The sequence below is a fragment of the Chamaea fasciata genome, unplaced genomic scaffold, assembly GCF_029207755.1.
Source record: "Chamaea fasciata isolate MVZ Bird 193981 ecotype frontalis unplaced genomic scaffold, bChaFas1.0.hap1 SCAF_10, whole genome shotgun sequence".
Lineage (NCBI taxonomy): Eukaryota > Metazoa > Chordata > Aves > Passeriformes > Sylviidae > Chamaea > Chamaea fasciata.
The window spans coordinates 28,053,276-28,077,620 of record NW_027094095.1 but is presented as its reverse complement, the minus strand read 5'-3'; the positions used below and the strand labels follow the sequence as shown (position 1 = coordinate 28,077,620).

The window sequence follows — 24,345 nt, the reverse complement described above, 5'->3', positions numbered from 1 at the left end:
TTCTTTCAAGATGCACAAATTGTGTGTCCCATCTGTAAGTTCTTACCTTGGGGAGTCCTCGAGAGGGGTAGGCTTTGTGTGAGCCACTTTGTTGATCATGAGACTCATAGTAAGTCTCTTGCCTTTGTTTTAAGCAAATTTTCAGCACAAGGAGTGATCAGTTTATGGGAAACTACCAGGATGGGCCCAAGGTTAGAATTTGCAAATGGAACCACTGTAAAGGTATGTCAGTATTTTAACTGTCCCTTTCATGTGAAAGCCTAGATTAGTTTGTTTTTTTTCAGTAAAGCATGTGTTCTGGCATGACCGTTAAGTCTCAAAATGCAAATCGATATTTCAATCGTAGTAGTTTTTGTATTTTAGTAAAATACTTAACTCCTTTCCTGTAACATAAAGAAGCCATTCCCAAAGCTGCCTGTACTGTTTCCTGGCAGCAGCCGAGATGTGCATGGCTTAAAAGAACTGCATATATTCTCTCCTGCACTGTTCACATAGCAGGCAGTTTTTCTTGAGGCCTGCAGGAATGCTCCTGTCTTCTTTTTTTTTTTTTAGCCTGAAGTATGCCATAAATAAGGAAAAAGGCTTGTACTTTTTTGTTTGTTTCTTTCATGGTAAATTAGGTTTTGTCTGTGTTACAGCATCTGTAGAGGATTTTAGATGTTTAGGAGGTGTAGTATGTTGGTTCTTGATATTGATCACACTCTTGTGTGTGTGTTCACGAATATGAATTTCAAATCTTAGGTTCTCAATGTCTGTGAAAGTTGTAGGTTTTGGTTTTGGTTTTTTTTTTGTGGTTTTTTTTTTTCTTTTGGATCTTCTCTTATGCTTTCCTAATCTCATCCCTTTTAATTATATTCTGGCACGGGCTTTTACAGAGGTGCTGCAGTGGGAAACACTAACAAAAGCTGTAATTGTAAACTAGAAGGGGTTGGGGTAAGCATACAACAGACTTCTGAAATACACAGTGTTCTTATTTCCCTTCATTAGGGAAATGAAGACATAAACTGGGAGGGAATGTAATGTTAAGGCAGCTTTCTCAAATTTGTGAAGGAGTCTTCAATGGAGAGCTCTCTGGTATGGGCAGGTTCCTTCAACCTCTCTGAGTTTGTAGGTGGTATTTGGGTGTTGTCAGTATTTAAACCAGACATCACTTCTCTGAACAAGCAACCTCAGTACTGGTCTGTGTGGTCAAACTTTACAGAAAATGAAGCCTCCCAGAAAAGTGATGAGCAGTTCTAAAAATGAGGTAGGAGGGTTATTCTTTGTAGGATCTCTTTCAAAATGCAGCTTTGCTTCCTATCAGGGAGCTCCTTGCAGCACCAATCAGAAATTTCTTGTCTCTTAAGCCTCAGTAGCATTTAAAATTCTTTCTTCTGTTGCTCTTGCTTTAGCAGTAAATAACATCATTTGACTGGATTTGCCCTTTTATGCCCTTTCAGACCTGCTTCATCTCCCATAATTGAGGAAGGTGGTGGTTATCATCTCTCCCTGGGGCAACTGAGTTCTTTTTGGCTACTTAATTTGCATGTTCTTTGGCAAGGAGCTGGTACTTTGGGCTTAATAATAGGGATAGCAAAATGGCATATGTGTGTATCAAGGAACTTCTTGTAGAAAGTGAACAAGGGCACTTGGAGTGTGTTTGAAAAGGAAGGAGGAACAAGTAACTGAAGCCAGCAGAGGTGGTAGCTGCTGTTTTGAAACAGCAGCATTAAACAGATATCAGTAGGCTTCCAGGAGTCTGAGAGGAAAGTTAAGCTGTTGTTGAGCACATACCACATGTGTAATTGTTTTTACCTTTCCTGCTACCAGTCATCCCAGCACAATAATCCTCAGTTTGTGTGGGTGGTGCCAGCCTTGCGTCAGCTCCACGAAATCACGCGTTCATTTATTAAGCAAACGTACCAAAAACAAGACAAGGTAAGGCTATATACTGACAAGAGTTTTGAACCTTTTGTTGTGTCTGTGTAGCTGTGCCAAACATGGAAGTTTGAATTTAGTACAAAATTAAATTAGCTAATGAAGAATTTTAAAAGTAGTTTAGTGTTGTAGCATAAACTGTTGGAGTAGAGGTGCTGTGCTGTCCCTTTGTGATTGTGTGTGTGTGTATGTATAAATCTGTTTGCCGTGTCAGGACTAATTTATTTTATTCTCAGCTTTTCATAGAATAATTAACAAGCGTGTTTGTGTTAAGGAATGAACAATGGCTAATGTTTAGACCAACTGCTTTGTAATTGAATTGACATTGACCCTTGGAAAACAAACTAAACTACCAGCAATCGTATGTGCTGTAGAGTAGCTGTGTGGAGGTGTGGGACTTTGCAATCTGCAGCACTTGTGTTTCAGCACATGCTGAAAACACCAACATCAGGGGGGTTAGGTTCTTGGAAAGGGAACATGACACCTTCTGGCAAGAGATGTGTGTCTGTAGAAGAGCAAATTGCTGTACACACATCCCTGTTTTGCTACTGTTTCCAAAACATCTTTTCTCTCTTTTATTTTATTGCCAAGAGCATTATCCAAGATTTAAAGAAAAACTTTGAAATAGTGAAGTTGGTGACAGGAAGCCTGATATCCTGTCACCGTTTGGCTGCATCTGTGGCAGGCCCAGGAGGGCTGGTGGGAGCAACACTGGTGGATGGCCGATACACTTACCGGGAGGTACCGAATTTCTTTACCTTGTTGTTCCATTTTTGAAATTCACTGCTGAATAACGACTGTAGTTTTTATTTATAGTTCTGCTACTGACCTTGTTGTACCCTTGTTATTATATAGAAGAAAGCTGTGTAAACATTACAGAAAATTACAGAAGTTCCTTAGCAAAATCTTTACCTGGTGAAGAGTAGATCTCCCCATCCTAGGATTTGTTGTTGCCAAGCCTGTGCAGCTTCCAGTTGCTTCACCAGCTTCAGTTTCTGGTAGAGGTGATACCCTTGAATGTGTTGTGTAGCTCTTAATACCTGTCACAGATTTGCTAATTAGCACATAGAAGCCACACACACAAATAGTATTTTGTTGCTAATGCTTTGATCATTATTTTTTCCGTGCTGGTTTTGACAAATAGTGGCAAATAATATCACCACCAGCAAAGAGTAAATCCAAGGGGACTTCAGTGTTTGTTTTTAGAAAGGTAGCCATGAAGTATGTTTAAAATAGAAATAAATCTCACAAACAGTTTCTGTTTCTAGGCTTTCAAAGTGTACTGTTGTTTGACAGCTAAATTTACAAAAAGGAAAAAAAAAAGAAATAGAATGCTCAGAGTTGTTGTTTCAGAAAGAAAAGTCTTAAGCTTGAGTTTTTGTTTCCTCTTTCTCAGTATTTGGAGGCACATCTAAAATTTTTGGCATTTTTTCTGCAAGAAGCCACCCTTTATTTGGGCTGGAATCGTGCCAGGGAGATCTGGGAATGCCTTGTAACTGGCCAAGATGTTTGTGAGTTGGATCGAGAGGTAAGAAAAACTTGAAGAGTTGGTTTCTGTGGTTACAGGAAGAATTTTAATGGATCATGAGCAGCATGTGTGTTTGTTGAGACATGTGGAGTGTGAGTAGCAAACACAAACTAGTCATGTATTTTATGCTTTGTGTAGGCTGCAGCAGCCACTGTTAGGAGTTCACTTATGGCCAGGATGCTCTTTGGACATTAAATTTGACTGGAAGAGGGACATTGCCTGGGAGATTAGTTGGAGATACTGGTTTGTAAAGGGTACATGGAGGTTGGTGCAGACACAAGAGACATTCAGCATTATTTGGGTGAAAGAGGACCATGAAGTACCCTAAAGCTGCAATGCAGCCTCTATAACATGTGAGGTTACCAGGAGATGAGATTTTGAACCTCCTGCTGTAGATAAAACTTCTACAAGATGAGTTACTGTGGTGTCTGATATAGTTTGCTGTATAAAACTAAAATATTTGATGTGACAATGGGGTAAAAATTATGTCTGCTTTTCATTCACAGATGTGCTTTGAGTGGTTTACAAAAGGGCAGCATGATCTGGAGAGTGATGTGCAGCAACAGCTCTTCAAAGAGAAAATTCTTAAACTGGAATCTTATGAAATTACTATGAATGGTAAGAAAATGGATTTGGTGAACAGATTTGGGGTTGAAATATATAACCAGAAATTTGCTTCCTAATCCTTCAAATCAAACATCTAACCAGTTCTATAAATCAATGTTAAAAAGGGGTCTATCATTTTGAGCTTTATTAGTCATAGAGGGAAAAGTTCATCTCCTGTATTTGACAACTTTACTTTTTAAACAAAGAAAACTAAGCCTGACCAGCATAAAAAACCTGCACCTTTTTTTTTTCCACTTTCAGGTTTTAGTTTATTTAAGACATTCTTTGAAAATGTGAACCTGTGTGACCATCGATTGAAGAGGCAAGGAACTCAACTGGTGAGTGTGTTCTGGCAAGTTTGTTCCTGTGTCCTACCTGTGTCCTTTTAGGGACAGGAGGAGGTGAGACAAGGATTGTGTAGCAGCTGTTGGACATGGTCATCTTTGTGTTAATGAGCAGATTGTCCTTGCAGCATTAACGTTCTTAAATTCTGAAGCTAAAACTTTGAAATTTCAGCAGTTAAAATTCAGCAATTGAGAGCTGGAAGTTGGTTTGTAGCTTGTAAAACTTTGCAGGAGGAACGGCTGAACTATTTTTTTTAAATAATCATGAATTCTAGTGTGCAATTTTTTCTTCTCCCTAGCAGGGAAAGCCTTCTTAAATTTTTATTTTATTTTATTTTTCTTCTTTGAATGGGAGTTTGACTTACCATATTTAAATTCTAACCTATTATAATTTTTAACTCTGATCCTTCAGTGGTTTTGTTAAATTAATGGTTATATGTTAAGTAGTTTTCCATAGGCATTTTAGATCTTTATCACAGAGAGCGTACTTCAAATGCAGAATTTTTTTGCCAAGTATCTTAGCAAGTTTTGTGATGATTTATTGTGTGGTTAGTTACCATGTTGACTTTTTTGAAACGAATTCCATTCTAGATTAAATTTCTCTATGCTTTTAAATTTTTTAATTTTTCAGTTGGCTTGACTGACATTGTTCTTTGGAACTTGTTTATCCACCAGTAAACAACTTTTTTTTCTTGTATAAACACAGAAATGTACAGCAGTTGGTTTAACTTTGCACTGTGCCAAAGTTTTGGGAGCATGTTGGAAAAGAAAATTTTGAAGTTTTAATCCAAAGGTGCTTTTCCAACAGTTTTGTCCCCGTGGTTCAACTCACTATTATGTAAGAAATCCAGTCATGTTTTACTGTTGTTCTTACTTGTGTAGAGCGTAGAAAAACTGGAATTAATAGGAATGGATTTCATCTGGAAGATTGCAATGGAGTCACCAGATGAAGAAATTGCCAATGAAGCTATTCAACTGATAATTAATTACAGCTATATTAATCTAACTCCCAGATTGAAAAAGGTAGGCTTATATTTGTGTATAAATGTGCTTTGACACCTTTATTCATAAAGTCTTGATACTCTGCATGTTCATCTGTGTGATTTGTTGAGTTCTGTCAGTTTATGAGTAATTCCCATGATTTTAGTGTAAGTTCTAATTAATTTGTGCATTTTATCTTTAGGATTCAGTATCACTGCACAAGAAATTCATTGCTGATTGCTACACGCGATTAGAGGTAAAGGATAAATTTTAATTATTCTCGTGCCTCATCCTTTTGGTTCTGTATCTTACAATAAGAGTACTTGTCTATGGTAATTCCATTTAAAGTAAAAAAAATTCTTTCCACAAATATTTTTTGTCCTCTGAGCTTTCCAGGATGCCCTGACTGTCCTTTGCTCTGCTCTGTGTTGCAGGCAGCCAGCTCTGCGCTCGGCGGTCCAACGTTAACACACGCTGTCACAAGAGCTACAAAAATGCTCACAGCAACTGCCATGCCTACAGTGGCAACATCAGTTCAGTCTCCTTACAGGTAGGCCAGCCTCTCAAGGAATAAATATGACAGTAGACATTTGCTCCCAAATGCTTCCCACAAGATTTTGAGTGCTAATTAAAATTCTTGGTAATTGGTAGCTGTACATTCTGGTGGTTCCTCAGTTGAATATTCCAATTGCTATGCAATTGGAGTTCCAGAGATTTTGAAAAACCTGTGTTTAAAAAAAGAAAACAACAAGGAAACAAAGAAAACCGAAGCCAAACAGGCACTAAAAAACCCCAAAACAACAAATCAAAACCAAAAATACCACCCTGCCTCCAGCCCCCCCAGAAACCAAAACCAGCCAACCAAACTTAAACGAGAACTCCACAGCTTATTACCAGCCTATTAATCATGTAATATTTCTGAGGCAGTGGGATTTAGGTGTGGTTCTTCTTAAATTAGGAGAGAAAAGGTTGTTTTTTTAACCTCAAACCTAATTTAGCCATACCCGAATATGTGTAACTTAAATATAGGAGTAGAGGGTGGGACCTTTAGAGACATGAATCTTCCTCTGAAGCTGGCAACATCTCAAGCAGTACAACACAAGCCTCTTGGCCTGTTCTCCTACTTCATTTCTGCTGAATTAACTCCAAGTTTAAGGAGGTACCTTCAAAACCAGACAATTCATGGTAGTTACCCGTGGGCGTTGGAAATTAATCTGCGAGACAAGTTACTCTTGTTTTCTGTGTTTATCTTTAGGTCAACTAAACTTGTAATAATTGAGAGACTGCTGCTGTTGGCAGAGCGTTACGTGATAACAATAGAGGTAAGATGTCATTTCCTATTAGGCAAGGCTAAGAACACAGCTCCCAGTTTTATTAAAAACAGTAAAAGTTATTTAAACATGCAACCCTAGTTACCCACCATCACAGAAATGTCTTTGTTTTCAAGAGTGATATTTACTGTCATCCTTCTCTTCTTGTAGGACCTTTACTCTGTTCCCCGAACTATTCTACCTCATGGTGCCTCTTTCCATGGACATCTTTTAACCCTTAATGTTACGTATGAGTCTACCAAAGATACCTTCACCATAGAGGTAGGTGTGCCCAGCTTGTGTGTGCCATGGACTCTCTTGGTTATGTAGCCACTCTTGGTGGGTTTTATGCCTGGACTGAATAGAGTAAGGTGGTTATAAAGACTCCAGTGGACTTGAAAACTCTTCTTGAAAATGTTCAAAATATGTATATGGATATGTCTGTGGACCAAATGTATTCTGATCATTAAGTTCCAGAATGGGAAAAATAAATTTTTTGCTCACTGTGGGTGTTGGAGCATTTCTGTGCTGTTCTATCCTGTCACTCTTATGAACAATAGTTTTGCCACTCTATGCAGGAAGAGTCTTTGGGATGATTTTAATTTTTCTTGGCATTTACTGCTTGAGCAGACTTACTGACCCGGTGTTGTTTAATTTCACAGGCTCATAGCAATGAAACTGTAGGAAGTGTGAGGTGGAAGATAGCAAAGATGTTGAATTCACCTGTGGAAAATATACAGATATTTGCCAATGACAGCCTGGTATGTTAACTACAAAGAATCCCCATTCTCTATGAAATCGAGTTTTTTCTAGAACTAAACAATAAATATTTTCTTGCAGCTAACAGTAAACAAAGATCAGAAACTACTCCACCAGCTGGGCTTCTCTGATGAACAAATCCTCACAGTAAAAACATCAGGAAGTGGGACTCCATCAGGGAGCTCTGCAGATTCCTCAACCAGTTCCAGCAACAGCAGCAGTGTATTTAGTTCATCCTATGCAATGGAACAGGTACAGCGTAATATGACCTGAAGCCTTCCCTCAGATTTTTCCTGAAGCAGGGGTAGGTGGGCTCCAATTAAATCATCCAATCTTCAGTAATCTGGTTTTGCTTTCAAACTGCAATTGAAACAAATCATCTAAATACACAGCTGCCTTGAACCTGCAGGTTGGACTTCATAATCTGTACTCTGTCGCTTATGGTAGCCTGCTTGGTGTTTATTCATTTCTACAGGGTCTTTTAAACAAATAGGACACACATGGTTTAATTTTGAGACTGTGTATTTGTTGAGAGTAGGGATTTCCGTATTTTCACTACTAATAAAGCTGCAGTATGAAGGTAAACTAAGAAGTATCAACTGGCATGTTCAGATCACTCCTGGTCTGCTTTGTATTTTGCTTGTCATAACAGCTGACTTCAAAAATTGGCTGTTAAAAGGGAAATGGAATAATGGAAAAATTTAGATGTTGTCTCAGCTTAGAAAGTAGCTGGGATTTCTGCGGGTCAGGTTGGCATGTGGGCCATTTGCTTCCGTGAAGAGCTCTGTTAAATTTATGTGTAACAGAGAAGGGAGAAAAAGATTTTTGTATTTCTGCTTAATTCTCAGGAAAAATCCCTCCCTGGAGTTGTCATGGCTCTCGTGTGTAATGTGTTTGACATGCTTTACCAGCTTGCCAACCTGGAAGAGCCAAGGTAAGCAGATTAAATGGTTACTAAATACTAAAGAATTGCTCACAGTGCCCAGTTTGAATACTCATTCCACTGTGTGCAGGCATCGACCAGGCCAGTGTGGCTGAGCCCTTGTTCTGTGCATGTAACTTCTGATTTCTTTTCAGGATAACACTGCGAGTAAGGAAACTTCTGCTCCTGATTCCCACTGACCCAGCTATTCAGGAGGCTCTTGATCAGCTTGATTCCCTAGGAAGGAAGGTATGGATTAAATAATTGATCATGGTGAGCTACACAAAGAGGATTTTACTACCAAGTTCCTTGAATTCCCTGTCAGATTATTATACGCATTGGGTTTGAAACTACAGCAAAATAATGTTCATGTTAAGTCAATATTCATTATTGACTTATTCCAAGCAGCCAGAGGTGAGAAGGTTATTACAGGGGCTGTAGGAAATGTATTCTCAATTACAGCAAAACACAGGAGTCTCAAAATATTTCTTCTGTGGCTTTTTCCTCCTAGAAAACACTGCTTTCAGAATCCAGTTCTCAGTCCTCAAAATCCCCATCCTTGTCTTCAAAACACCAACATCAGCCCAGTGCCAGTTCAATACTAGAAAGTCTTTTCAGATCTTTTGCTCCAGGCATGTCCACGTTCAGAGTACTCTACAATTTAGAGGTAAGAAAATAAATTTGCCTCCTTCTGTGTTTCTGAGCAGCAAGAGTGAAGTATTTCTAGGTTTTTTGGGCAGGAGTCTGCTGTGATGAGGTCATTATGAAAAATGCAAATATTGTGACAATGTATTTTTATGCTTGTGGTAAATTTTACACAGATTGAAAGGGACAGAAAGTTCCCTTTCAGAGACTTTACTGAGGCCCCTCTTTGTATGATTTGCAAGGTGGAAGAAGTGTTCTCAAGTAAGTGGAGAGGAGCAAAGAAACATCAATTTCTTACTGTTTCGATAAAATTCCTTCCTGCTTGAATTTCTAGATCTCAGAATATGCAATTTTTAGTGTGCATATATATAAAAAATATATATTAAAAAAAAGTTGGCACTTAAAAAATAATGGGAGCTATTTTAAGTTGGATTGGTTTTGCTTGATTAAATTTGTCAGAAAGTTCTGTGCTGCATAAGTCTCCCATTTTCTGTCTGAAGAAGAGTGTTTTCACAGAGCATTCAGCTGGGAAGAATTTTCCAAACTATCCAAACATGCAGGGCTTTTACCAAGAGTCTTCTGGACTGTTTTGGCTGCATAGGTAGAGTGAAATATATAGAACTTTTTTACCCCTGTGCATTCTCCTAAATTCTTCAGGCAAAATGTTAGATTGAGCCCTGTAAAGATTCTTTCCTGGGAGTTCAGTGAATGGATTTTAAGGATTACAGGAGTTCAGCTGGTGTTGTTGGTAGGACACAGTAACCTGCACACTAAAAGCTGGACGGTGTTTAGTTCTACTTGCAGGTCCCACTGTTTATAAGGACCCATGACAAATGTGGTTTGAACAACTTGAAGTTGGAGGACCAATTGCCAACTGCTTCCAGAACATTAGACAATATTCTCTTTCCTTCATGGTGTGTGCCAAGATTACTTGGGGAATTTTCTCGTGGTTGCTTCCCTTTAGGTTTCCACAGTCTAATGTTAGCTCTTCATCTTCCTACACTGTCATCACACTCCTGCCTTAGGATTCCCCCTTTTCTGTACAGCTGGAGTGAAAGATACTTGATTATGTCTTCAGAATATGTTGACAAGTTCCACAACTCGAAGCAAATGGTTTAGGGTGTCTTGTTGAGCTGACAGATTATATTGCAGTAGGATGGGACAGTAATCTGCTGCTTCTGTGCCAGAGAAAATAGTAAAAGCAAGTAATAAATTGCTTGCTTTTCTGGCAAGGGATGAGAAGTAATAATTTGGATTAGATGTGTAGATTATATGAGTGGACTTGTTCCTCCGCTTCAATCAAGCCAACTGGAAGATGGTTTCTCTCAGGAAAAGGAGTATGTAAAGGAAAACAGCTTTTTTATCCCCTCAGCTGGTGATCTGGTGAAAAGATGGGAACCAGCCAGAACTGCTTTCTGAAAAAAAAGTGCACAGGAAATTTGCAGAACATATGTAAGAGATGAAAATTGAATGTTGCAGATGTCCAGGGGGTGATAAGATTTCATGCCTGGGACTCTAAAACATTCTTCTTATCTGTGAACCTGGAAGAGATGTATTTTGTTTGCAGCGTTGTTGGCTGTACATGCCAAGAAGACTTTTCAAGGAAGTAAATAGTATCTGTGGGGTTTTCTGGGTTTTTGGGAAGGGCTGGAGTTTGTTTGGTTGATGGTTTTGGGGTTTTTGTGGGGGGTTTTTTGGTGGGTTTGTTTGGGTGTTGGGGTTTTTTTTTGTGAAGTGAAACGTAAATGAGAACTGACTCACAGAGACCACAGACTTCCTTCTGGCCATGTTTCTGAGTGTATTTCCACTCAGAAGTTTAGTGCTGATTTAAAACAGGAGAGTTGATAGAGTGGTGATGTTCATAATGCCTCTAGAATTACCTGAGCCATCTTTAATGAAGAAACACCAGAATAATAGTAGTACAATTATATTTCAGAAGGTGTGAATCAATAAGTAAGCCATCTGTAGGGTGTTTTATGGGATACTGTGAATTGAAAATCCAGAACCAAGAAGAATTTGGGCCCCTAAGAAGCACCAAGTGAACCAGAAGATGACGTTCCATATACTCCATCTGTTCCCTTAACATGTAAACTGCAGTGAGAACAAAATGCCCTTTGGTTCATAATAAACATCTGTAGTTGCCATAGTTGTCCTAAATATTTAAGATTTATTGCATGTATGAGCTTTCTCTTACTGACTACAGTTTTGTGTAAGTGTATTATTAATTGCTTCATTTGTAGTGGATATTTTTTCTGTTGCACTTTCAAACTTCAACAGGTAAAGAACACCAAGAGGTTTACATCTGCTTATTTATTTATTGTAGGTGCTGAGCTCCAAGCTGATGCCAACTGCAGATGATGAAATGGCAAGAAACTGTGCCAAGTCTTTCTGTGAAAACTTCCTCAGAGCAGGAGGTTTGAGGTTAGATTTCAAAACCTTGACTCAATTTGTAGCGTTTCATTTAGTCAGCAGTTGTGTGTAGTTTCCTTTTTCCACACTGTAGCACGCTAATACACCTGTCAGCTTCTTTTTCAGGGAAAAAAATCCACCCAAGGCTGTTTTACCACTGTCCAGTAGTTGTCATATTTACCAGAGTACATGTTGTTAAACCTCAAAATCAAGTTTGGCACAAATAAGCTTGTGAAATGGAACTGTAGTAAAGTAGTTGATATTTGGAGAGTTTCATGACATTTAAGTATTTCAATTCAAATTTGCAAGTGTGTACATTGCACTCTTCCATGTAGACTCCAGTGGGCATTTTAAGCAGTCAAAGCATAGGTCATGCAGTGGGAACCAAATTAAATTTGTAATTAGTCTTGAAAATTCAGACTCTTCAGGTAAGAGTTGAGGCACAGTGTGAGTGGTTTGGAAGACCTGACAATACTGATTGTGTGAGATTTATCAAGTATACTTTGCTCTTAGTAATTCTATCCTTGACACTCCTCTGTCCAAGAGATCCTGAAACATTTTCCAGCAGGAGCAGAAAGCTTCCATCTGTAGATATAAAAGGGGAAAATGAGGATGTTGGCCTCCAAAGAAGTCAGTTTGAACTGGGACTCAGCTGAGTGAATTGGAGGAAGGAAAGATAGAGACAAATTAATTGCAGCTTTCCTAATGTGAAACATTGCCAAATGGAGTCTGTCTTATCGATCTGTTTTTAAGTTTGGTGGTGAATGTGATGCAGAGAGATTCCATCCCATCAGAGGTGGACTATGAAACAAGACAAGGAGTCTGTTCCATCTGCCTGCAGCTTGCAAGGTATGTAATTGCTTCTCATTAGACAAAGTGCTGCTTTCTTGGCTTTTAGCACGCAGCTTTTAATATTTAAGATTAATTGGTAGTTCGAGTTCTGTTTCATTCACTCTGCCAGCGTTCAAATCCAAGCCTGATGTTTTCCCTCTGTGACTGCAGGTTCTTGCTGGTTGGCCAGACCATGCCCACGCTGCTGGATGAGGATTTCATTAAGGATGGGGTGGAAGCTCTGTCCTCGCGGCCCTTCCGCAACGTGAGCCGGCAGGCCAGCAGGCAGATGTCCATCTGTGGAACCCCTGAGAAGTCCTCCTACCGCCAGCTCTCTGTGTCTGACAGATCCTCCATCAGGGTAGAAGAAATCATCCCAGCTGCAAGAGTTGCCATACAAGTGAGGAAGTGTTTGATGGCTTTGATGTAGCGGTGTCATCTCCCATGACAGCTGTGTAACGCTGAGATTTTTAATCAGTCTTTTATATGAGTTTTTTGCCCTGGCTGCATTTAAAAGCCGCTGCAAATCTTGCCCATCAGTCTCTCTGCCAGTCTTGATCTGAATTTTAATGTATTCTCATAGATTATTTTGGCACTACAAAGGGAACCAGTACCCCAAAAAGTGCTTACAAGAAATAGATGTACACAGAAATCTTACTTGTGGTTTGTCTTCAGTCAGGCTTAACTCTTGAGATCTTATTCCTATTAATTTTCTGTGAATTGAAAGGAGAAGGTTCCTCCTTGAACTTGTGGCTTTATAATCCATGATACTTTGAATTAGAAAGAATTGGACAAGTTGGGGTTTTTTTTCAAATAGCTCATTAAAAATTAGGTTTGCTTGATGGTACTGTGGAGAAAAAGGATTTTTTTATTTTCAGTACCTTAAAAAAATGTTATTTGAAAGCCCATTGAGTCCAGTTGAAAGAAACTTCATAGTTAATGAGATAAGCATGCTGTGTTAGGTTGTTGGGCAGTGCTTCCCAAATGGACTGAACAATTGAAAACAGCATGCCTGCCTCCAAATAGGTGGTAAGGGTATCTATCCTCGTGGGCAATTAAAAAGTTAATTACTTCTCCTAAGACAGCAATACTAATCTCTCATTGGGAACAAAGACTCTTGGATCCTTGTATAGAGAAGAGAGAGGAAAACAAATGTAAATGTCAGTTTGACACAATCCGGGAGATACATTCCTCTTATCCCTGTGATTAACAAAGGTTGTTGAATATCACAGCAGTAACTGGTGTTTCTTGTTCCTCCAGACCATGGAGGTGAATGATTTCACCTCCACAGTGGCTTGTTTCATGCGCCTCTCCTGGGCTGCTGCTGCAGGACGCCTGGACCTCGTGGGAAGTAGTCAGCCCATCAAAGAGAGCAACACTCTCTTTCCTGCTGGGATTAGAAACAGACTTAGCAGCTCAGGTGGGTTAACTGTGTCCCTAAACCAATCTAAAAGTGTTTAGTTTAATCTTAATTGAACACTTCAGGAGCTTGAAGCTGAATTCATTGGATGTTCATCCTCTCGGGTCTCCTCCAGCTTGGGACGTTATACACTTAAATTACAAAAAATCTCAGCAAATTTATGTACATTACATTCATCAGGCATTCAGAGAAGTTTCTAAATTGCAGAGAACTGACCAAAAGCTGAAAACATCTGAGTAAAACTTAGTGAATTACAGCACTTGTTCCTTTTTTTTGTTTTTGTTTTTTAATCCAGGGAGTAACTGCAGTTCAGGAAGTGAAGGGGAGCCCACGGCACTGCACGCTGGGATCTGTGTGAGGCAGCAGTCTGTGTCCACCAAAGATGCTCTCATTGCTGGGGAAGCCTTGTCTCTCTTAGTAACCTGCCTTCAGCTACGTAGTCAGCAGCTAGGTATGGAAAAAACAATGGATTATTCACTATTTGGGGTATAAGCCAGGTGGGAGGAGGCTTTTGGATACAGTCAAGTAAAAAAAGAATAATGAGAAACTTGTAGCCTTGTTAGCTGAGGCAACTCAAGCTAAAAACACAACTTTTTATTAAAAATTACAGGGATTTTTTTATTTCCAGGACTGAAATAAGGCATGTAGTGCTATGCCTTGGTGAAATGTTTTGGGACAGGTGATTTACTGCCAGAATATAAATATTTGCACTGCCTTTGAAGTCTGTAATTCTGTAAGTGCTGCTGTTTGCATAGCTCCCGTTTAGTATTTGAGTCTTTGCGTACAAGAAGTGTAAACACTGGTGGTGCAGGAAGGCAAGGAAAATGCTGTTAGATCATGGTGTCAGCCTCTGGTGAGGGAAAGAGATCAGGAAATGGCCTTTACTGCTTTTCTGTATTGATGTCCTCTAGGTCCTGTGGTATTTTAATGCAAGACTGTAACTGACTTATTTTAAAATATTATTTTTAGTAAGGTAGGCTGGTACTTTTCTGTTCCAGGATCTTTTTACAATTTGCCTTGTGTTGCTGATTTCATCATTGATATTCTGCTTGGATCACCAAGTGCTGAGGTGAGGGTCTTCCTCCAAAAACTTTCTAAATGCTCCTTCTGAAATGTGTATGTTCTGATAATTTCATATGGTCTGAACATAAAAATGTTCATTGCAAGTATTCCCACAGATTAGTATTTAAATAAATAACCTTTGTGTAATTGTTAGTAATTCCAGTATCTGGTGATGGGTTAGTAGAAATTGCTGTAGTATTACATTTTCTACTCTTGTTTCATCCGTGAGATGCACAGGACTGTGCTGTGATTAGTCTGAAGAAAATAGTCTCATGTTGGCGACACAAATTCTGTAAAACTAGGACTTTAGGGAAAGTTTCAAGTAACTTTGATTTGGATAAAATTTAATGTATTCTTCTGAACTTTTGAAAATTTATTCCAAGTGTCAGAACCCTCCTAAAATTCAGTATTTTTGATTTAAGATTATGTTGGATATTCTAAAATCTATTGACTTTTCTGCTTACTTCATTTCATCATGTGTCATCTATTTTGCATGAAGTCATTTGCATCTTTCCCCTTTATCTGTATTTATAATTAGTGTTTATCAGAGGTTTTCACTCAGGGATGGACAGGGTTTGTTAAATTTCTGGATTTCATTTCTGGCTGGTGGGTGCAGAGCTCATAACCTGGTTTGCACCATTGCAATGTCCATTTTTTTTCTGTTAGATTTCTAACATTACAGGAGTGTGGGGATTTTTTTGCAACCTTTGAGTAACTGCTGGTGTTTGACAATGCCACCGTTGCAGATTCGTCGCGTTGCCTGTGACCAGTTGTACACCCTTAGCCAGACAGACACATCAGCTCACCCAGATGTACAAAAGCCAAACCAGTTCCTCCTGAGCGTTGTTCTTGGGGCCCAGCTGCCTCTTTGGTCACCAACCAGCATCATGAGAGGAATCAATCAGAGGTAAGTCACATGTGTGTTCACTGAGGAAGCAAATCTACACGTTTCGGAATGAGCAGCACTGTGGAAGCTCTGAGGAAAAAGAGATGAGCACTTGGCAAGTTTTGGAAGTAGACATCCTGCAGTTTCTGGAGGAGTAACTGAGAAGTTAAAGCATTTTGTTGCTTTATTGTCAACTGATAATTAACTAGAATTGCTATGAGGTGAGGGAAAAAATGAGGATTAAATATGATTCCTAACTTTCAGAAGTAGCTGTTGGGAAGGAATGTTTTTCTAAAGTTGCAGCATGCAGAAGCACACCTAGATGGTTGTGCAGCTTTTTGGGCTAGATGGACAGAGCACACAGACTTTAAAGACAACTACTTAGAGAAAAGTTTATGACTTTAAATATACCTTTCTTCTATTTATATCTGTTTCAGACTTTTGTCCCAGTGTACAGAATATTTTGACCTGAGATGTCAATTACTGGATGACCTGACATGTAAGTATGTGCAGACACCTGATTCAGTCATTCTGATGGCAGCTTCCAAGCTTATCTTCTTTCTGTAGAAAAGATGTAGAATTGTCTGCAGAAAGGGATTACTACACCTTGAACTCAGAGTGACCTGCCAGTGTGCTGACTGTCCTGTGCTAGTGGCTGGCATGCTCTGTTCTTGGCATTGGGCTGCTGCAGGGCAGCTCATTTCTTCTGGAAAGTGAACTGAGTTCCTTGGTGGAAGGTTTGCTTGATACACATGGGGGCAAAACTAGACTGTTACCAAACTGTTCTTTGAATTTCTTTGAAATTCTTTATATTTATATTCTGCATTTCCAAAGCTGCTAATTTTTACTGTGTTCCTTTTTTTTTTTTCCTTGCAGCATCAGAAATGGAGCAGCTGAAGATAAGCCCAGCTGCCATGTTGGAAGATGAGATCACTTGGCTGGACAATTTCGAGCCCAACCGCACGGCTGAGTGCGAGACGAGTGAGGCTGACAATATCCTGTTAGCAGGACACTTGAGGCTCATCAAGACTCTCCTGTCACTCTGTGGGGCAGAGAAGGAAATGGTTGGTGAGTATTCCTCTTTAAATTGACTAGACTGGTGTGGATTCTGCATTAACACATGACTAGACAGTCATGTGAAAACATCAGTAAAAGTGATACAGAGCTATAAGGACCAATTTTGGCAGTACCTTTAATATTTGATAAAACATTTGTTGATGTGCTGCTAAGTGATTTTTGTTGTCATGAAACACCTTTTTGGCATTTGCAGTGATCATGTAAGTATTTAACAGTAGGTGTGGATTGCTGTGTTTCAGGTTCATCTTTGATTAAGCCATTGTTGGATGATTTCCTGTTCCGAGCATCCCGGATTATTCTGAACAGCCATTCTCCAGCAGGCAGTGCTGCAATCAGTCAGCAAGATTTCCATCCAAAGTAAAAATCCTTTCTTTTTCTTTTTCTTTTTTTTTTTTTTTTGGTGTTGAGTTTTGTCTTGAATGTCATGAATGCAAATGTCAGTATTAAATCCTACAGACAGTAAGATTTAATACCAGTGGTGGAGCATTTCTCCAGTTTTCTACACTTCATACATAAATGCCCAAAGAGCATTTTATACATTTTTGTGTGATCCAATATCCTTGCATTTCTTGCATTTCTGTACTTCAAAGTCTGTGCTTTGTTAGATCAATGATGAACTTCAGGCACAACAAAGTGCTGATTTCATAAGTCCAAAGAATATTCCTTTGGCTCGTTGCTGCTTGGGAAGTTGGCTAAATTGAAGCATGAGCAGGAAATTAACTGCCCAAGCTCCTTGTAAAAGAGAATCTCCAAAGTTCCACTACTTTCTTTATCCCATCTCCCTATCTATTTTGTAAAAATCTAAGCTCATCTCTTGTAGCAAGGATTTTGTCTGGTCTAGCACTTCCCAAGTTTCCCTCCCTGTAACAAAAAGTCATTTTTCTCCATCAGTGTTACATGATGGAGAGTATCAGTGTCTGTTTGTCCTCAGGCATGGAACCAATTCTGTGTCCTTTAGACCACCACCTTTTCTTTGCTATTGAATATTAGCAAGTGTATCCATGTCAGTAAAGGAGGCTTATGTAAAGCAGTCTTGCCACTCTTCTCATTGGATTCTTCCCCATTCTCCTACCCCAAGAAAGAAAAAAAAAATAGCACTCTGCAGTCCCTCAGGAGTGTTTAATCACTCAAAGTGTTCTTTAGAACATTAATTGTTGCTCGTTCTGAGTAATACAGCTTTCTGGAATTAGAAATAATTGAGTCATCTAGCCAGTGGATCTCAGATGTGGTTTTCTTTCCAGGTGCAGTACAGCAGACAGCAGATTAGCTGCTTATGAAGTGCTGGTAATGCTGGCTGATAGCTCACCCTCCAATCTCCAGCTTATTACAAAGGAGCTGCTTTCTATGCACCACCAGTGTGACCCTGCACTCACCAAGGAGTTTGATGTAAGCAAGAAGCCTTTTTTTATTTGTGTTAGCGTGGTTTGGAGTGCTGTTTACTTTGTTGCTTCATTCATGAGATTTCCACGGTCTTCAATTTAAAATGACACAATGCAGCTAAGGGTAAATGCAGATACGTTTGGTCTTCCTCAGAAGCAGATACTCCAGTGTGTCTTTGTCTGTTATTATCTGAGTAAGGAAGAAGCATTTCCTAAATATCACAAATTTTCTCTATTATTACATTTTAGGCCATTTTCAAGAGTGTTATTCAATGTGTTAAATATTTAAATGACCCCATACAATGGTCTTGCAGTCTTTCAGAATTTATATTCCTGGTTCTCCGTTAAATTGTTCTTAACAGCTCATATACAAGGGGGTGTGGTTTTACACTAAAAGGGAGTAGTCTTGGGCTACTTATTAGGAAGAGACTCTTCCCTGTGAGGGTGGGGAGGCCCTGGCACAGGTTGCCCTGAGAAGCTGTGGCTGCCCCATCCTTGGAAGTGTCCAAGGCCAGGTTGGATTGGGTTTGGAGCGACCTGGGGTAGTGGAAGGTATCCCTGCCCATGGCAGAGGGTGGAGCTGCATTAAGGTCCCTTCCAACTCAAACCATTCTCTGATTCTACAATATAAAGGTGGTTATAAAAGCTATAGAATGTTGTTGGAGTCTCATGTTTTTTTATAAGTTATTGAGACAAAAAACGTATTTGTCATTCTAGTACCTTCCGCCAGTGGACAGTCGCTCCATTTCTGGATTTGTGGGACTGAAGAATGGTGGTGCTACTTGTTACATGAACGCTGTTTTCCAGCAGCTGTATATGCAGCCTGGTCTCCCTGAGGTAATTAGTTCAGCATCCAATAAAGTCCTCTTTTTGGAATTACTTGAACTTGAACCACCAATTACCATTTGTGAATGAATTGTAAAATAAAAAGTCAACTGTGTATGTATAAATATGCACAATAACTACATAAATTTTAAGTTGTAGTGCTGTGTGCCATGACAGCTTACAGTAATGATTTTTCCAAAAACCAGTTTAATAAGGTTATTTGTTTCCTTCCAGGCCTTGCTTTCCATTGATGATGATACAGACAATCCTGATGACAATGTGTTCTATCAAGTTCAATCTCTTTTTGGTCATTTGATGGAAAGCAAGTTACAGTATTATGTACCTGAAAACTTTTGGAAGGTATTGCATCTTTTTTTTTTTTTTAAATCTGTAGCTTTTCTACTTAAAAAGTAATCCTTTATTCATCCTTTTCTCACTGCAGAATTGATAAAGTAAGTTCTAATTCAAAAAATCAAAACATGTTAAAATAACAAATTTATATTAAAATGCTTTTCTTAGTGATATATGTATGAAGCAACCACCTTTTGACATATGTTTGTATTCTATATAGATTTTCAAGATGTGGAATAAGGAACTTTATGTTAGAGAGCAACAGGATGCTTATGAGTTCTTCACCAGTCTTATAGATCAAATGGATGAGTACCTCAAGGTAAAAACCTCAGCAATTTCTTTTTTGGTTCATATGCATATCCTTGGTACCTTTTTTTCTCTTTTTGCTTTGATCTTTAGAAAAGAAGGTAGAGAACCATGTGGCTTATTTAATAATCTGCACAATATTCAGGAGTTTAAAATTCCTACTGATTTCTTGGTCTTTCACCCTGCAATATATCCAACTGATGTCTAACTTTACATCTCCAACAGAAAATAGGAAGAGACCAAATATTTAAGAATACTTTTCAAGGAATCTTCTCTGATCAGAAGATCTGCAAGGACTGTCCTCACAGGTAACGTCACATTTAGTGCATCATGTACCAAGATATGTCCTCCCAGAACTATTAAAATGTGCAGGTCAAGGTAGCACTGGAAAGTAGAAAACGCCCCTGTGAGCATCACAGCTTTGGTAGCTGTGGGGCAAATGCAATATTCTTTCCTAAATATATGTCTTTTTCCTGACAGTTGGGTAAGTCCTAATCTGTTTTTCTTCTTGAATTGAGGTATGAGCGTGAGGAAGCCTTCATGGCTCTCAACCTTGGTGTGACTTCGTGCCAAAGCCTGGAAATATCACTGGATCAGTTTGTGAGAGGAGAGGTTCTGGAAGGAAGCAATGCATACTACTGTGAAAAGTGCGAGGAGAAGGTATTGATTCTTAATTTTTGTGAAAGAGGATTCATGTGAAGTTTGATGTTTTCAAAGCATTGCATGGTCATGGAAACCATGCTTAGCTGGTGCTCACTCTTGTTGCATTGAAGACAAAAGATTCAATGCCTGTAACTCACGTAAACTAAAAATTTAGAGGGTTGGTAAAGTTTTGTGTAACGTGTTGAGATGTATCCCAGTCATCCCATGGACAGCCTGCTTCCCGTGGCTGGATATTCACTGTGGATGTCTAGAAGGGTGCTGCAGATTGCCTGGGGTGTCAGATGGAGGTGATATTCTTGTTTCTTTTCAAGAGAACTACAGTGAAGCGTACCTGCATTAAAGTCCTGCCAAGCCTGCTGGTGATTCACCTGATGAGATTTGGCTTTGACTGGGAGAGCGGCCGGTCTATTAAATACGATGAACAAATAAGGGTAAGAAAACCTTTCTTCATGGTGCCTCCCCCAGCTACTTTGTGTAGTGGACTCCCATTATTCCTATTCATTTTTCCTTTTTTCCCCCACATTTTGATGCAGGGATTTTGAGTATGTTGTATACTTACAACATGGTAGTGCTAGGGAAAATAAATGTTTTTTCTTAGAGCCTTCCTTGTTTGCAGCATTCTCAGGATCCTTTCAGAAAGTAAGGCGAAAAAGCTCCTTAAAGAGAGTTTATTATTTAACATCTGTGTAATAAGCATAAGAGGTTGAAGTTCATATTTTCCTTTGGTGTTCCCAACGAGGGGAAGTATTGATAAAATTCTCATAAATTTACACGAAGTGTGTACGCACTGCAATGTCTTGATTCACCCAAAATATCTCTTCAAACAGTTTCCCTGGATGCTGAACATGGAACCTTACACTGTGTCAGGGATGGCTCGTCAGGACTCATCCTCAGAAGTGGGGGAAAATGGCAGGAACACAGACCAGGGAGGAGGAGGCTCCCCAAGGAAGAAAGTTGCCCCTACAGAAAACTATGAGCTGGTCGGTGTGATTGTCCACAGTGGCCAGGCTCATGCAGGGCACTACTACTCCTTCATCAAGGACAGGAGGTAACAGGCAAGAAGGTTCCTGGGGGATGTTTGAGAGCTCTCTAAAGGCTTCTTGTTCTGGGAAGATCCATGGAGCCATCCAGAGCTCTACTGGAACCACTCTTCCCTTTCTCAACGGCCGTCATGAGACAAAGACACAGTGATCTGGGGCATCATAGAATAAAATTCTCATTAATTCTTACGTATTGCAGTTTGAGGGCTTCCTGTGACACTGAGCTTCTCATAGTTTTAATCAAGGTTATTTTTTAAAATGCAACTTTGGCATCAATTGAGCTAAGTTTTCTTCTCACTGTCAAAACAAATGCGAGTTCAGGCTTGTCACTTCTAGGCCATTCAGGGTGGTTTGGTTTTTTTTTACTGAGACGATCAACTGACTTTGTTTCTGTTGTGTTTCTGTTCTGTTTTGATCACAGAGGATGTGGAAAAGGAAAGTGGTATAAATTTAATGACACGGTTGTTGAAGAATTTGATTTGACTGATGAAACCCTGGAATATGAATGTTTTGGTGGAGAGTATAGACCTAAAGTCTACGATCAATGTAAGCAGAAGTACAGACTGATTTATAGTAGCTTCATATTTCATACTGATTTCAGTAGCAGTAGAGCTTAGTCCATTATAGGTACTTTGAGTTACTTGAACTAATAATCCTGAACCATTTTTTCTCTAAAGCCTTCCCTTTACTGAAGGACAAAACAGCTTGTGCATAGCTTAATATGAATTGAGCCGTATTCACTGTTATTTAGCACTTTGTAGAATTAGTAGCAGAGATTGAAAAGCAAAATGGCACCTTGTAAACACTGTTTAAAAAAAAACCCCAACCAAACATAAAACAGCCCTTATTTTAGGCTAGTGAGAATGACTTCATCAAACACCGTGTGGCATCATATTGTTGAACTTTTCAATGCTTTAAGGAATTTATTCCAAGTACATTTCCAATATTCACCTGTTTCATAATTCGGACAGTTTCAATCACTGACACAGGCTGTTGTTTTGACCTGACAAATTTACGCTGCTGCCAGTTCACATTACTCATACCCCCAGTTTGGCTTCCACATAGGAATGGGAAAGGTAGAAAACCTTCAAGGGCCTTCATGGGCTGCCTTTTGTTCCCCCACAGCAAATCCCTACCCCGACGTGCGCCGGCGCTACTGGAACGCCTACATGCTGTTCTACCAGAGAGTGTCTGACCAGAACTCTCCTGTCCTGCCAAAGAAAAGCCGAGTCAGTGTCGTGCGCCAGGAGGCTGAGGACCTCTCCTTGTAAGTTCCTCTTGCCTCCATGGAGGTTTCTCTCATACTGATATCTAAGAATTGAGTCATTCCTGTCCAGCAAAGCAATGGATTCACCCACCCTTCTGTTGTTTTGGTTTGGTTTTCAAGCTGTTGGTTTACTACTGCTATTGCAGCAAGTTCAAGCTGACTGACTGCCTCGAGAAATATTCAGGCTGTCATCAAAATTGCCTCAAGGTCACTCTGGCTGCACTGGTACTTTATACCCGAACTATAGATTTGTGGTATGATTTCTTGATTCACCTTCAGCTTGTTTTTATTTCAGATCTGCTCCCTCTTCACCAGAAATTTCACCCCAGTCATCACCTCGACCCCACAGGCCCAACAGTGACCGTCTGTCCATCTTGACTAAGCTGGTTCGAAAAGGAGAGAAAAAGGGACTCTTTGTAGAGAAAATGCCCGTGAGGATATATCAGGTAGAGCACCCTGAAAGTGGCAACTAAATTCTGCTCATGTAAAATTTGAGCACACTGAGAGAAACACAGTAACTTCTAAAGGGAATTGAAGTAATTCCCTTGTAGCAAAACTAGAAAGCAATTCTGGATTCTGACATAAAGTTACTAACAAGCTATTTAGTGATACCTCATTGTAAGTTTCGCTGTACCTTCTCGCAAAATTGGCCCATCAATTCTTTGCTTTGAAGAAACTGCAGGCAGATGAATCAAACATGAGATCTGGCAGCAGTTAGCATGCAGGCAGGGAGAGACAACAGCAGAGAAGGTGCTTCATTTGGAGTACACTTGAGGAGTAATGGAGATGATGGCAAATTACAGTGATCCTCAAGTTCTTGAGTTCACCAGAATGTAGAAAGAGGAAGAGCAGTGAAGAGAGCCTGCATCACACACACAGGGAGAATAAACTCTGCAGGCTGTGTCTGGCCCCCCACATGGGCTGTTTCGGGCATTAACAGTCAATTTGGGCATTCTTGTTTCTGGGATTGTATTATTACAATGAACAGAGCTTGGCTCAAATTTATTGAGTGTCTTTCAGCAAAATCTCATTTGAAAAAAAGAAGGGCTTGGCATTTAAATACCTCATTGTGGCTGCAGCTTGTAATTACACCAGGACTCCTTGCTCTGTGCATCTCAATTTGTTAGGCAAGCCTTTCTGGTTTAGAGGAATGTTCTCTTGGCTTGTTTGTAAAAAACAAGCAAAAGATACTTATCTGCAATTTCTTCCTTTTCTCCCTTAATGGCCAAATGATGAAGTCCCTCATCTGTTGTTTTGTAATATCTTTGAATCACTGGCTTTATACCAGATCTTCTAAGTCTCCTGTATGTATTTTTCCCTCTGCTGAAGTAGTGATTCAGAAGGAAACAGATTAAATTTGACACTGATTTTTAAACACCACACATTTACATACAAGATGAAGTTTTAGTTAGAGAAGTGTATTTTGACAACATTTTTTTTGCCTTCTCTTACTTTCGTAGATGGTGAGAGATGAAAACTTGAAATTTATGAAGAACAGAGATGTATACAGTAGTGACTACTTCAGTTTTGTTCTGTCATTAGCTTCCCTGAATGCTGTAAGTACCGGGATTTTAATCTTAGAGTGTTCAAAGTATGTTGGGTAAAATGGCCACAAAAGCTATTTGGGTCAAACCAGGAAAACTGGAAGAGAAGAGTTGACATAATTTTGCTTTTCCAGACAAGCTATTCCTTGTCTGCAGTAATTTTTGATGCTGATGATGATATCTATCTCAAAGCAAACTCCAGCCTCCTTTTCTAGTACTGGGAGAAACATTTAGCCCCTGTAAAATTTATTTAATAAACCACACCTATTATAA

The 24,345-nt window shown here is 39.4% G+C and overlaps 1 protein-coding gene across 2 annotated transcripts in view; it reads left to right on the top strand.

Annotated features, from left to right (window-relative positions):
* Positions 1–24,345, top strand: part of USP24 (ubiquitin specific peptidase 24) — a 60,470-nt gene that overhangs the window by 24,874 nt on the left and 11,251 nt on the right. The window contains exons 16-53 of one of the 2 annotated variants that reach the window (XM_066192875.1): positions 1,202–1,246; positions 1,810–1,917; positions 2,509–2,658; positions 3,314–3,445; positions 3,952–4,063; positions 4,313–4,389; positions 5,278–5,418; positions 5,579–5,632; positions 5,811–5,926; positions 6,632–6,698; positions 6,858–6,968; positions 7,349–7,447; positions 7,527–7,697; positions 8,294–8,379; positions 8,523–8,616; positions 8,879–9,034; positions 11,336–11,433; positions 12,175–12,270; positions 12,424–12,652; positions 13,513–13,672; positions 13,968–14,123; positions 14,671–14,741; positions 15,481–15,641; positions 16,058–16,119; positions 16,497–16,688; positions 16,937–17,054; positions 17,939–18,083; positions 18,794–18,913; positions 19,136–19,261; positions 19,473–19,571; positions 19,784–19,866; positions 20,077–20,218; positions 20,533–20,652; positions 21,049–21,269; positions 21,683–21,807; positions 22,387–22,528; positions 22,824–22,974; positions 23,989–24,084. In XM_066192875.1, the coding sequence (XP_066048972.1) occupies positions 1,202–1,246; positions 1,810–1,917; positions 2,509–2,658; positions 3,314–3,445; positions 3,952–4,063; positions 4,313–4,389; positions 5,278–5,418; positions 5,579–5,632; positions 5,811–5,926; positions 6,632–6,698; positions 6,858–6,968; positions 7,349–7,447; positions 7,527–7,697; positions 8,294–8,379; positions 8,523–8,616; positions 8,879–9,034; positions 11,336–11,433; positions 12,175–12,270; positions 12,424–12,652; positions 13,513–13,672; positions 13,968–14,123; positions 14,671–14,741; positions 15,481–15,641; positions 16,058–16,119; positions 16,497–16,688; positions 16,937–17,054; positions 17,939–18,083; positions 18,794–18,913; positions 19,136–19,261; positions 19,473–19,571; positions 19,784–19,866; positions 20,077–20,218; positions 20,533–20,652; positions 21,049–21,269; positions 21,683–21,807; positions 22,387–22,528; positions 22,824–22,974; positions 23,989–24,084 (4,632 nt within the window). The remainder of the gene's footprint in view (positions 1–1,201; positions 1,247–1,809; positions 1,918–2,508; positions 2,659–3,313; positions 3,446–3,951; positions 4,064–4,312; positions 4,390–5,277; positions 5,419–5,578; positions 5,633–5,810; positions 5,927–6,631; positions 6,699–6,857; positions 6,969–7,348; positions 7,448–7,526; positions 7,698–8,293; positions 8,380–8,522; positions 8,617–8,878; positions 9,035–11,335; positions 11,434–12,174; positions 12,271–12,423; positions 12,653–13,512; positions 13,673–13,967; positions 14,124–14,670; positions 14,742–15,480; positions 15,642–16,057; positions 16,120–16,496; positions 16,689–16,936; positions 17,055–17,938; positions 18,084–18,793; positions 18,914–19,135; positions 19,262–19,472; positions 19,572–19,783; positions 19,867–20,076; positions 20,219–20,532; positions 20,653–21,048; positions 21,270–21,682; positions 21,808–22,386; positions 22,529–22,823; positions 22,975–23,988; positions 24,085–24,345) is intronic. The other variant, XM_066192876.1, reaches the window with a different exon arrangement.